Source organism: Amphiprion ocellaris, chromosome 10, assembly GCF_022539595.1.
Source record: "Amphiprion ocellaris isolate individual 3 ecotype Okinawa chromosome 10, ASM2253959v1, whole genome shotgun sequence".
Lineage (NCBI taxonomy): Eukaryota > Metazoa > Chordata > Actinopteri > Pomacentridae > Amphiprion > Amphiprion ocellaris.
Window position 1 is genome coordinate 26,200,071 of NC_072775.1, and position 13,888 is coordinate 26,213,958.

At 40.0% G+C, this 13,888-nt stretch overlaps 1 protein-coding gene across 1 annotated transcript in view; it reads left to right on the forward strand.

The window, feature by feature from the left end:
• Window positions 1-13,579, forward strand: part of insra (insulin receptor a) — a 71,637-nt gene extending 58,058 nt beyond the window's left edge. The window contains exons 16-21 of the mRNA XM_023265620.3: window positions 640-869; window positions 1,163-1,273; window positions 2,312-2,471; window positions 3,106-3,235; window positions 10,364-10,498; window positions 12,024-13,579. Coding sequence (XP_023121388.2) covers window positions 640-869; window positions 1,163-1,273; window positions 2,312-2,471; window positions 3,106-3,235; window positions 10,364-10,498; window positions 12,024-12,381 — 1,124 coding nt within the window. The 3' untranslated portion in view covers window positions 12,382-13,579. The remainder of the gene's footprint in view (window positions 1-639; window positions 870-1,162; window positions 1,274-2,311; window positions 2,472-3,105; window positions 3,236-10,363; window positions 10,499-12,023) is intronic.
• The last annotated feature ends 309 nt before the right edge of the window (window positions 13,580-13,888 follow it).

Genomic DNA, 13,888 nt, shown 5'->3' on the forward strand with positions numbered 1-13,888 from the left:
CCTGTTTTATGCTGCAGTCTGCTGGGGAGGCAGTATAAAAAAACAAGGATGCAAGGCATCTGAACAAACTGATTTAAAAAAGCTGGCTCTGGGTTGGAATCAGATTGAACACATTGGAGGATGAGGTGGAGAGACGGGCACTGAGCAAGATGGAGGCCATTCTGACAAACATGGATCATCCACTTCATATCTGCCTCAATGAACAACGAAACATCAGTGGTGGACGGCTTCTATCTCTGCACGGCAGGACAGAAAGATTCAGAATATCTTTCTTACCATCAGCAATTAGACTATTTAATTCTAAAATAAACAGATGAGATCCCAGACAATTGAATTTCCCTTCGGGGATTAATAAAGTTATTGTATTATATTGTATTGTATTATGGGCCACAGTAAAGTCTTTAATTCCCTTGTTTTTTTTTCTGACTAACAGTTGAAAGCCTTAAACCATCTATTTATTGTCTTCTATAAAAGAAATATAAGACAATATTATTGCAAAAATAATTCCAATGTTTCCACTATGGTATAGGGACCAACTGCATACTCGCCTTATCGAATCTATAGCCTTAACCCTGTTGCTCCCACTGGCCTGCTTTCTTGAATAAGCTCTAAGCTGTAACATGTAAAATGTATTTGTAGTGTATGAGGAGGACGAGTGGGAGGTGGCCAGAGAGAAGATCGCCATTTTGCGGGAACTTGGTCAGGGCTCCTTCGGCATGGTCTACGAGGGCATCGCCAAGGACATCATCAAGGGTGAAGGGGAAACGCATGTAGCAGTGAAGACAGTCAACGAGTCGGCCAGCCTGAGGGAGAGAATCGAGTTCCTGAATGAGGCCTCGGTCATGAAGGCCTTCAGCTGCCACCATGTGGTAAAGAGTGACGTCATCTTTTTTCATCACATAGATTAGCAGAAAACATTGTGGTATCAGTTTTGGTTATTGCTGATGTGGAAAGTGCAGGGTGGGGTTTGAATTGGTGAACCACACCCGCATGTTTTAACTGCTGTTTGTCAGTAATTGCAATAGGAACTGCTAACTGTCTCATCATGTGCCAGTACCATAGCTCTCCTACATTTATCTGCTGACTTCAGACTAATTACAGTTTTAAAAGTGTGATAAAACATATACTGAGCTCAAAAAAATCCCTCTTTGTTGTCTGTTAGGTGCGTCTGCTGGGTGTTGTGTCTAAGGGCCAGCCCACCCTGGTGGTGATGGAGCTGATGACCCACGGAGACCTGAAAAGTTACCTACGTTCTCTTCGCCCTGACGCTGAGGTAATGAGAATTTATTTGAACTAGGTTCACACTAATTTTAGGTGGGATTGAACATCTAGTTTCTTTTCTTCTTTTTACTTCTGCATTTTTATTCAGATAAATGATGTACTAGTCTGTGGTTGCATTCTTTTTCTTATCTGTATACAAATTTTGAATTGTTTTTTATTTCTTAAAGTGAAGGACATAAAAACACAATGACTGAAACTAGTTGTGTTTTATTGTACAAGTTTAGCCTGGGTGTCTTTGCTGCTCATACTATGAAATTCCTCTCTATTTGGTGCTTTCAGAAATCTGAAAGATGCTATATAAATGCATTTAACACTACAGATGGAAAAGCACAGTCACAACTGATGTGCAAAGACAAAACAGTTTAATTCCATAAGTGTCTGAATTAAACCAGCAATCAACACAGTCAGGAATCATAATGTTTCTTTCTGATGATTCATTAGCTCCATCTGCTGTTTCTTTCCAGCCTGATTGTTGTCATCCTGATTGAACTTAACTTCATCTACAAAATCCGATTTCATTAGATAAGGAGCTCTGCGGACACATACTGATCTGTTTGTGTAGTGTTAACACAGTAGCTGAACTCTTTCAATATTAAATTCCACATTGATACATGTAGAGATGACTTGCACATGTACAGTGATGTGTCACCTTTTGAGGTAACTATACAGATGGCCCTTTGATTGGAACAGGAGGAACACTAAGCTGCTGGATGTTGACAGAAGAATTAAGCAGTCGGCACTAAAGTCAACTAAAAACGTGGCAGTATCCTCAAACAGGCTTGTTTGGTGCTGAAAACTAGTCGACCAAACTGACTGAGAAAAGTGTTTGTACTGAGCTGTTCAAGTCCAGTGTGATAGTTTGTAAACGTTTGGTACAAATATGCTCTATGCTGTATGATCTGAGAAGTGATCGATTTGAAGTGTCAAAACTAGGTATTAAACTATCATCTCAAAGTCATTGTCACAACTAAAATGCCTCTAAGTCTGAGTCGGCAGATCAAGAAATGAAAATTTGTCTTCTGTCCCTCAGAATAACCCCGGGCGTCCACCACCTACTCTGAAGGAGATGATACAAATGGCCGCCGAGATTGCAGACGGCATGGCTTATCTTAACGCCAAGAAGTTTGTCCACAGGGACTTGGCAGCCAGGAATTGCATGGTTGCTCACGATCTTACAGTTAAAATAGGAGGTAAGTTTTCATAAAGCAAAATGGTCACAAAAAAAATCTCGATTTGGTTGAAGTCAGTATGGGAAGACTTTTAATTTTTAAGACTATGGTACCACCTAGTGGTAGGATAATAGTACACTGGTAGACAGCAATGTGCACTGTTATTTACTGTATATTACTGTATCACAGCAATCGTAAACTATAGTTTCAGTTGTTTTTTGTGTCCAATGGATTCTTGTATCAGTAATTGAAGATGCTGTTATGTCAAGTGTTAAATACTCCACATCAGGCAGATGAGGTTAAATCTGCACTGTGTTCATGCCGCTAGACAAGCTATATGTGTGTATTTTGTGTTGACTGAAGGCTTCAGTTACTGTCCAGTTTGTGTTCTTTTAAAGTTTGGACTAGACTTGACAAATATTTATTCTACATTTTCAAACTGTATTTTGTATGATTTAAATCAGAGGAGAGAATAGAACGGAACTGGGTAGAAGCAACAACAGCATTCACAGCAAATTAGATGGGTGTGTTCAACGTCTAAAACATTAATATGTTGACATTCCACATTTTTAAAATGGCAAAAAGTGCTCTTGAAAAATAAGAGGATTTGACTGTAGCTTAAAGTATAAATCTTGAAGTTGTCTTTCGTTCCCAGACTTTGGCATGACCAGAGACATCTATGAGACTGATTACTACAGGAAAGGTGGGAAGGGCCTGCTGCCCGTCAGGTGGATGGCACCTGAGTCTCTGAAGGACGGAGTCTTCACCGCCCATTCAGACTGCTGGTCAGTAACACCTCTGATTTTGAGTGGATGTTGTACATGGAGCAGCTGTGAAATTGAATTTTAGGAAGTCAGGGTATAGCGACTTAAACGAACAAGAGTCGCTGAGAGACTGAAACTGAGTTTGTTCTTCTGACTAAACAAAAGAATCCACTGAGATCTCCAAATAATAAATTGAACCTTTTATTAAAGAAAAAAAGATAATCAACTCATGATAACGTGCACAAAGTTATAATCAAAGTAATCAAAGGAAAATAACGAAAATAGCGGTCAACAAAAAATACGCGACCCAGCTCACCCCCTCTTAAACAAAGAAAAACATCAAGACAGGTGAACAGGTGAATATATTTGCTTGATTATCCCTGTCCATATGCAGGTGACCCACTATCAATGTATTTAACATAATCACAAAATAATACTATACACAAACAAACAATTAATATACCCTTTAACCTTACAAATAAAACAATTCATTTATGGCTCCTACACACCAGCCCCAATTATTAAGTTATTACATAATAATTACACACATTTATATTAATAGGAGACATGAGCCATTGAAATCTTCATATTAAAAGTCCATTATTCATATTCCGTCTTCTTTCTTCCAGAGTCACAAGTCTGTATAGCCTGATGTCACTGACAGGCAAAGTCAGAGGCATTTCAGTCATCATTCTATGACAAGTCAAAGTCAAGCCAAAATCAAAGTCAAGAAGGAGGTCAAAGTGCTGCATGGTGTAGCAGCAGCTCTTCATTCAGCTTCAGCTTCTTGTAGCAGGCAGATCTTTGTTATTGGTCGGTCCAAGCAACTGCTCTTTGTTTTAATCCGTACCTGGCGCACAAATCCTTTTTTATCTGGAAACGTCTGTAGAACCTTTCTCATAATCCAAGAATTTCTAGATGCTGTGTTGTCCACAATCAGCACTATATCTCCTGGGATAATGTTCCGCTTCACTCAAGACCATCTCTGACGCTCCTGCAGTTGAGGTAAGTATTTCTTAACCCATCTTTTCCAGAATAAGTCTGACATGTATTGAACTTGCTTCCATCGCCGTCGAGCATACACATCAGCCTCCTGGCAGGCCCCTGGTGGTAAAGATGGTACAGTTTTCAATAGCAACAGATGATCTGGCGCCAGTGCTTCCAGATCATTAGGATTGTTGGATGCTTTGGTAATTGGCCGACTATTGATAACAGATTCCACTTCACACAGAACCGTGTGAAGACCATCCTCATCTAGGTTTTGAACATTCAAAGTGGAATTCAGGACTTTCCGTACAGACCTGATTAACCTCTCCCAAGGTCCTCCATGATGCAAGCCAGCTGGAGGGTTAAAACTCCATTTAACTCCCTTCTGAAGAAGTGCATCATTTATCTGTGCCTGATTCCACTGCTCAATGGCTGTTCTCAGTTCACTCTCTGCTCCCACAAAGTTCGTCCCATTATCAGAGCGTAGTTCCAAGACTTGACCACGTCTTGCTATGAAGTGTCTGAGCGCATTTATGAAAGAGTCTGTGTCCACTGAAGGTGCCACTTCGATGTGAATAGCACATATGGCAAGACAGATAAAAATTACACCATATTTCTTCACTATAGTCCTCCTGCTTTTCACTTCAAACGGTCCGAAGTAATCGACTCCAACTCGAGTGAATGGGGGCTCGTTTGGAGTAACTTTTTCAACAGGTAAGTCCACCATCTGCTGGGACACTGGCTGAGCATTCAGTCTCCGACAGATGACACATTTAGACAGAACTCTTCTTATGGCTATACTAGCACCAGTGATCCAGAACCTCTCCCACAGCTTTGATAACATGTGGTTACGACCACCATGTCCCACTTCCTGATGAACGTGTCTTAGAAGAATGTCGGAGATATGGAAATCTTTTGCCAGTATTATGAGATGTTTAGCTTCACAGATCTAATATCCGGAGACCACCGTCGGGACCGAATATTCGGATATTCGGCTCCAGCCCTGATTATTTGTAGTGTCTACATGCCTCCACTGGGAGAATTGTGAAACCTTGATTTCAGAGACTCAGTTGGCAACAAAGGCCTTGAACCTGGTGGTTTCATTCCTGATATACTTGAGTACAGATTCACTGTCTGTCCAAAATAATATTATTAATATTATAATATTTTCTTGGTTGTCAACACAACAGGGCACAGGATTCCAAGCGGATCATAGATGGAGCTAACAGTTGAGAGAATTCCTCTCCTGGTGAGTGGTCTGTCCTTGATCACAGTCTTGAGCTTAAAGGTATTAGATTGAATGCACCATTCCACACCATGGACTCTCTCCACAGGTAGCTGACTCTGATCCAAATCCCAACTTTTCATGTCCTTGGCTCTGAGACTTTCAGGAATTACAGCCATGACACGACGTCTATTGCTTATCTACTTTGTAAGCTGAAATCCACCTTCTGCGCAAATTGAGACATCATGATAAAGAGATATTGCTTTCTCCTCTGATGGTACTGACACCAAGCAATCATCAACGTAGAAGCAATGAAGACCCTTGTCCACTGCTTCCTGGCTGAATTGTCTTTGTTGTCTTCTGCACATTTCCTGAGAGCAAAATTGGCACAGCTGGGAGATGAAGTTGCCCCAAAGAGATGCACCAACATCCTATATTCAGTGATGTCTTGATTTAAATCACCATCAGGCCACCAGAGAAACATCAACAAATCAGCATCCTCAGTTGGGACTCTTACCTGGTGAAACATGGATTCTACATCTGCCGTGAGCACCATAGATTCTTTCCTGAATCTGGTCACCACTCAAGTCAACAAAGTGGTGAGATCAGGTCCTTGCAGAAGCTCAGCATTAAGAGATGTTCCTTGAAAACTTGCTCCACAATCAAAAACCACTCTGATGTTCCTTTTTGTTGGATGATACACGCCATGGTGCGGGATGTACCAGATTTTACCATCACAGCGTTCCAACTCCTCTTCAGGCACCCTTTCAACATATCCTTTGGTGACCAGATCATTTATGAAGGCAATGTAGTCTACATGGAATGATTTGTCCTTCTGAAGCCTCCTCTTCAGATATAAAGCACGTTGTTCAATGATATTTCTGTTATCTGGCATGTTGAGGTCCTTGTTCCTTAATGGTAAGTTAACCGGGTAATGACCATTTACTTGTTTTGCAGAGTTTGTGACCAATTCCTTAAACTTTTGATCCTCTCTTGACATGCCAGATTGTTCATCCTACACTGCACTCAGGAAAATCTGTCTTGAACTGTTGTTGCCAAAGTTCATCCAAATTCACAACTGACACTGTTAACCGATAACTCTGGCTGACCACGATCCATCGTTTCCTCACTTTCTCCTTTTAGAGGTCCATTCACAGTTCAACCCAATATTGTCCTGATTGCATATGGCCCACCATCGACACTGCGAATAACTTCCAATGGTTCCAAAACCTTTGGAACATTCGTCCCAGTCAGCAGCTCGACTTCTGCGTCTGTCTCAGGCAGATGGACAGGTTTCAAATGAGCCCATCCCTGAAGATCCCTTCTTCTTGGAATGTTCCCTCTGTGCACTGGCATACGCTCCTGAGTATAAGTTTTGGGCAGTTCACAAAAGTTGTCTCCTTCTAAATCAGCAACCTCCAGCCCTGTGACAATATGGCTACTGACAACTTTCTCTTGGCCCATCATCCTCAGGAGAATATGTGTCCTCTTTCCTGTGAGTCCTAGTTTGTGCATCAGTGCCTGTGTGCAAAAGACAGCTGTACTTCCTTGATCCAGGAAAGCATATGTGGCGATGATCTTACTGCCTTTCTTAGACTTAACTTGTACAAGAACAATAGGAATTTTACAATCATGATCACCAGGGTGCTGTCTACTACTGTTTCTGATATCTTTTCCACTTATTCAGAGTCGTTTTTTGTTTCCTTTGGAGGAATGTAAAGTACACTTGGATGTTGGAGACCACATTTTGCACAGGAAATCCGTTTTTTACAATCCTTACTGATGTGTCCAATACACAAACAGCCAAAACAGACACCCTATTCCCTTAAGAAGCCTATTTTCTCTTTGTGAGTTCTTTTCTCCAAATGACTGCATGTATCCAGTGTGTGTTGTCCTCCACAGCAAAGACACATCCTCCTTGGAGTAAACTTTTGTTCCTTCCATTTAGTTCCAGGTTGAGTTTTCTTGTCCACACTAGCCACTGTGGTGGCAAAGCTTGTTCCTTTCATTCCAGAACGAGGCTGTGATTTGAGCTGGTTTGCTCTTTTATTAATCGTCAGTGAGGGACCATCCTGTATGTTTCCAAACACTGGGTCAGTTAGGATTTTCACCTGTCTTCCAATAAAATCTGTAATATCATGAAACGTAGCTCTCTGGTTGCTTCTCTCCTGCAGTTCACAAGCTACAGTTCTCCATTTATCTCTGAAATTATAAGGCAACTTTTTTTATTATGGTGAGCATATTGGCAGGGAAATCTAGCTCATGCAAACATTCCACCACTTCCATAGCATTAGAACAGTTCCTGAGGAAAAGGCTGTAGTCTTGGAGGGTTTTTACATCCTCTGTTTTAATGGGAGGCCATGAAATAGCCTTTTCCATATATGCAGAAGCAACTTTCTGCTCATTTCCAAAATGCTCTCGTAGCAAAGCTTTAGCTTTAGCATAGCCCCTTTCTGAGTCAAACTGCTGGTAGCTTCTTACCGATTCCTTAGGGTGACCCCTTGTGTACTGCTCCAGGAAATAGAGTCTGTCACTGTAGTTCTCTATTTTTCTCCACACCATTCTCAAAAGCTTTTATAAATACATGATATTTTCATGGATCTCCATCAAAAACTGAAATTCCTCTCCTTGGCAAAGATGAGAGGCATTGCTGTTGGATTAAGAGTGTAGTAATTTCATTTTGCTTTCTCATAATTCCCAGTATATTGTTTTGATCCTCATCTCTTGATCCAAATTCTGCATCTAAGGTGTATTCATATTGAGTTTGTGAGTTGTCATTGGCCCTGTGATTCACTGAACAGCGTTTGGACTCCTTAAGTGACACAGGCTCATAATGAAGGAAATGAGGTACCATGTTCTCTTTAGGTCTTGCTCCTGGATCCAAGTAGTCATGTTTAGTTTCCTTTTGTTTTTTTGTCATTTGTGGAATAAATGAGTTTGCATTAGCATTAAGAGCTTGTGATTTTGATTTTCCTTTTTCCAACTACGAGTTCATTCCATCTGAATGCCTTGAGATGGAATTCTTTCCACTTATGATGCTCTGTGATCGTACCACATTTAGTTTTGCCATATGTGCTGATATGGCTTCATCTAGTTTAAGCCGCTCCCTTTTCCTTTTCAGCCGTTTTTCCTGCTCCTCCAGTTAATGTATGTCTTTTAATAGCTTTTGTCTTGCCATTAATGCTGCCAAGTCAGCCTCTGCTTTCAGATGTGCAGAAGAAGCAGTAGAAGCAACAGACCTTCCTCCAGTAGCAGAGTTTCTGCTTTCCACATTTGATACACTGTCACTTGGTTTTATGTCATCATGCACATTCTCTGTACTGATTATTGATGCAGCTTGAGTTGTAACTTGAGGCTCATCCTCTGTTGGACATTGAAGCACTTCCTCATTTATTGTAGCTGGACTCGATTGACCGAGGCAGTTTTGCTGAGATTCTTCTGATTCACTCAGCCACCTGTGAACATCCTCTTTAAATGTGTTGCTGTACTTCATGATGCTGGAAAACCATTTATTTGTTTTGTTCATCCTCCATGAGTAAAGAAATCAACACCTCCTGATTATTTTTTTTTTAGCATTTTCAGAAAGCTGAATTAACTTGTCCATGTGACACTGAACATGTGGAGCGTTTTCCTTTCTCATCATAAGTGCTTTCATTTATGGTATGAGTACTTTCATTTACAGTGATTTTGCGTTCATGTTGGAGTGTTTCAATTTTATTAGCCCAGGCCTTGGCTGTGAGTTTAGTTTGTCTTTTCCCAAATTCCATTTCAACACCAGAAGTAGTTTCACTCATTTTTCCTTCCTTGATTTCCTTTTTGTTTTGTTTGTGCACTTAAAAGGCATTTATTTCAAAACTTGCAACGCCAGCATTTGTTTGACGCATTTTAATCCATTTTTGCATTTGACACACATCCAAAGACCAACAGGGAATTCATCCAATAAACGTCATGCTCATGACGCATAGCAACGGAGTAACAGTGATTTCAAAGACAGAGTTTGATTCACATTTCACGGCATGGAGATAATCTGAGTGTCGGAAAGCTCTGCACCGAGGAATCCAATCCTCATTCGAACACGTAGTGGTTCCCAGTGAACAAACACAGTCAATATTCTAGCCGCATTCCTTCCATTGACACACAGCCCAGATATACACATCCACAGGTAAGCTTACCTGGCTGTAGTTCGCTTCAGCGGCTCTTCAAACTGTGGAACAGCCAGCGCTTACCTTCGTGTCTCATCTCCAATGTCCATTTAATTTCATCCTCTGATCGTAGCTCCGTCGATCCATTCCGATGTTAATTCTGATTAAAACTTTTTTTTTTTCTTGACAAAATGTAGCGACTTAAACAAACAAGAGTCACTGAGAGACTGTTACTGGGCCTGTTCGTCCGACGCGTTAAACAAAAGAATCCACTGAGATCTTCAAATAATAAACTTAACCTTTTATTAAGGAAAAAAGATAATCAACTCATGATAACGTGCATAAAGTTATAATCAAAGTAATCAAAGAAGAAGAGCGAAAATAGCAGTCAACAAAAAATATGGCGACCCAGCTTATCCCCTCTCAAACAAAGAAACAAACATCAAGACAGGTGAACAGGTGAATATATTTGCTTGATTATCCCCGTCCATATACAAGTGACCCGCTATCAATGTATTTAACATAATCACGAAATAATACTATAAACAAACAATTAATATACCCTTTAACTTTACATATAGAACAATTCATTTATGGCTCCTACACAGGGTTAAGATGACAGATTTATGATACAGCATGTTTAAACATTTCAGAATCTTCATGCAGTTCTCTTCTTTCTGTCATTGTTTACCAGCATGTCCTCAGTTTACCTGGTCACTGGCATTACAGACAGATTTACTGTCAGGTGTCTAATTGGTGTGTCCTCATTCTGACTGTGTCGCTGTTGTTCATCAGGTCTTTTGGGGTTGTGCTGTGGGAGATCAGCACTTTGGCTGAGCAGCCGTACCAAGGCCTGTCCAACGAGCAGGTCCTCAAGTTTGTCATGGACGGAGGCTACCTGGACCGGCCAGACAACTGTGCTGACAGACTGTAAGTATAACCAAAAAACTACATAGGATACGTAATGATGAAATTATTTCACACTGTCTGAGTCAAGTCGAGTCAGTACTATTACAACTGTTTTGATGATGGATTTATCAAGCTATTTGTAAACTAAGATGCCAAACACTGTATGGTCGCAGCTCATGGGGGGAGGTTTTTCGTTCCCACCATCGCTGACTTCTTACGCTTAGGGAATCACAAGTCAGCTTTGGATTGTGGGTTCTCTATTCTTTGTTTAAATATGTGAAGAGCTATGAGATGCAATACACTGCTTAACAAATTTATTAGACCATCTGTCATAAAAATGAGAAAACACAAATACTTTAGAACTCTGTCAAAAACTTGTTTCAAATTAGAAATTGTATTGTTATTTATTAGGCAAATAAACTGTAACAACTAAATAGCCCTTAATTCCATACACTAGCAGTCAAAAGATTGGACACATCTTCTCATTTTTATTTAATTATTTTCTACATTGTAGATTAATACTGAAGACATCAAAACTATGAAAGAATACATATGGAATTATGTTGTAAACAAAAAAACTGTTAATCTTAATCTGATCTAGAACCATTAATCTCAGCCTGAAGATCAGCAGTGGTCTTCCTTCTGTCTCGTACTTTAAATCTTGAGGTGCTGACATCTACTTCAGTAAGCTTTCATTTTCAGCCTCTTCCTTGGCACATTTTGTAAGTACCAGTCTTTGCAATCAAGTCCAAGGCATACTTGACCACACTGTGAGAACACTTTATGTCTTGCCCTATTTGTCTCAAAGACCATTCAGCATCATGAAGTGCTTTAATTCAGACTCTGTCTTTCTCAGTAGGGTCAGTAATCTTTTATGGTATTTGGTCAATGAAAATTGTATCAATTCACCTGTCTGATGATTTACATTACAGTTCAGTTGTATTAAATTAACTATTCTTATATACACCGGAGAAACAGCCTTGTTAATAATAATACGGAGCTTTTTTCTATATGCTGGAATACATATCATGAACAAACTAAGCAGTCAACACCATAGCTGATCATTTCTACCTTGAAGTGTGCTAATGACGGTCTCAAAAAAATAGTTCAGGCTTGTGGGGTTTTGCATGAAATACATCTAAATAACTGATCCTGTCAAATACAGTCTCCACTTGTAAAAGACATGACTGAATTTGTGCAATATTACAATTTGCCATAGTGCAATATAGAGTAATTTCATACTGAGCAGAGTCGTAGGTGAGCTGGTGTGCATAGCTCATCTACAACAGGGAGAGGTGAGTAAACAGAGGTAGGGACTTCACAGATTTGCACATTCTAGAGGAATTGGAAGTGTATAGTTACATCAAACTAAAATCAGAAGTTTTTTGTAGAAAAAACTTTTGTGTGACTGATACATATCACACCTATACATAGACATGAATTTTCAGGGGTGTAATAAAATGACTGGAGGGTGACTTTGACAGCATATAAGTAATGTATGAGCATTTATTATCTGAGCTCCCATTCTCCCTGTCTCCTCACCCAGTCACAACCTGATGCAGATGTGCTGGCAGTACAACCCCAAGATGCGACCCACCTTCCAGGAGATCATCGAGATGCTACGGGAGGACCTGCATCCTTCCTTTCAGGAGGTCTCCTTCTTCTACAGCGAGGAGAACAAACCCCCAGAAAGTGAGGACTTTGACCTCGACATGGAAAACATGGAGAGCATCCCGCTGGACCCTTCGTCGTACTCACAGAGGGAGCAGTGTTCGGACAGAGATGAGGCCTCCTCCATGGGTCTGAGGGGCAGCTACGAGGAGCACCACATCCCATTTACACACATGAACGGGGGAAAGACCAACGGACGAATACTGGCCCTACCACGGTCCAGCCCCTCCTAACATACTGTACACATCCCGCACAAACACATCGATCTTATAGATTTAAATATATTTTTGTTTCTGTTGTCATTTTATATAGATCACACTTCTATCACTCTCACCTCAGAACCCCCTCAGTGCATATCTCAGGACCTTTATTTTCTCTTCAGATGCCACACACACTACAGTAAGTCCACGCATGGACATCAGAAGACACTTTTTGTATTTAAAGATGAATTTTCCTGCGTCTCTTGGTTATGATTGTAGTTTATATACTGTATATATATATTGCCAAGTTTGTGCTAGACTGGGTAGATAATGGATTCAACTGTGAAACAAACTCTTGACAAACAAGAAGGCTGCTAAACCCACGGTCTCTCTCCCAGAGTCAAGACTGTTCTTCTCAAGTTCAAGACAAGTTCTTCTCCCAATTCATGAAATGGGTCTGTCCCCGGGTTGAAAAGTTTTGAAAAAAGTGCCCTTCTCTTTTGTCTGTGGCCTACATCAGTTGTCATGGAACTATGTCTGAATCTTTGCAAGTAGAAAATGAAAGACTGAACTGAAAATGAAAGACTTTGGGAACTCTCTGCTGGATGGCTAACGATGGTCCATCCTTGAACAAACTCTGATCCACTGGAGAAGCTAGTTGAAGTAGCTTACCTCCTCACACTCTGCAGTATTCCAAAATGGCACACAGGATAAATACAGAACTTTTGTCGGGTTATATTTTTTAATTTATTTACCTGTGGGTTTTTTTGTTTGTTTTCTCTTTTTTCTTTTTTTTTTTTGAGTTTTCACATTTACAGCTGAAGGATATTTAAACTGTTTTCAGAAACATTTTTGGCAAACGAGTTCCTCAGATTGACCAATAGCTGCTTCATTGGTATATTTTAGTGGGTATAGAAGATTAAAAAAAAGTATAAATATATATATAAATATTCTATTGATGTTTTTGTACATAGTTGATATGTTGTCATTCTTGAGGTATTTCCGGTCATAGAAAATGTTTTTACATGTTTGTCTCTTATGTTTATTTTTTGTAATCCAGAAAATCATACTGATTAGCTTTTTTGGACTCATGATCAACCAACAGCACTTGGTCTTTTACTATGTGATGCCTGGGAGAAGAAGCGTTTGGCGTCTTCAGCTTAAGATGTCTGCTCATCATATCAAGATCAAATAAAATAGTGCTGTAAATAATGCAGCAAGGTGCATTGAAGACAGGCTCTGGCAGTGACTTTCTTATTTTCCTGCTCTTATGTGTTTTTCCTGACTGTGACGTGATACTTCAGGAAATGCAGAGATTGTTACATGATCATAAAGGAAATTTGTAAAATTTTTTGTCTCAATGGCAATAGGCCTGTCATTAAAAAACAGTAACACATATATACTCGAGTCCATTTACATACAGAGTCAAGTTAGAGGCTGAGTGAAATGGCATTTTTGAAACAAATACAGACCCAGATATTTTCAATAGAAGACAGGTCTGTTAACTTCAATACACAATTAGTTGTGTAGCCTATAAAAT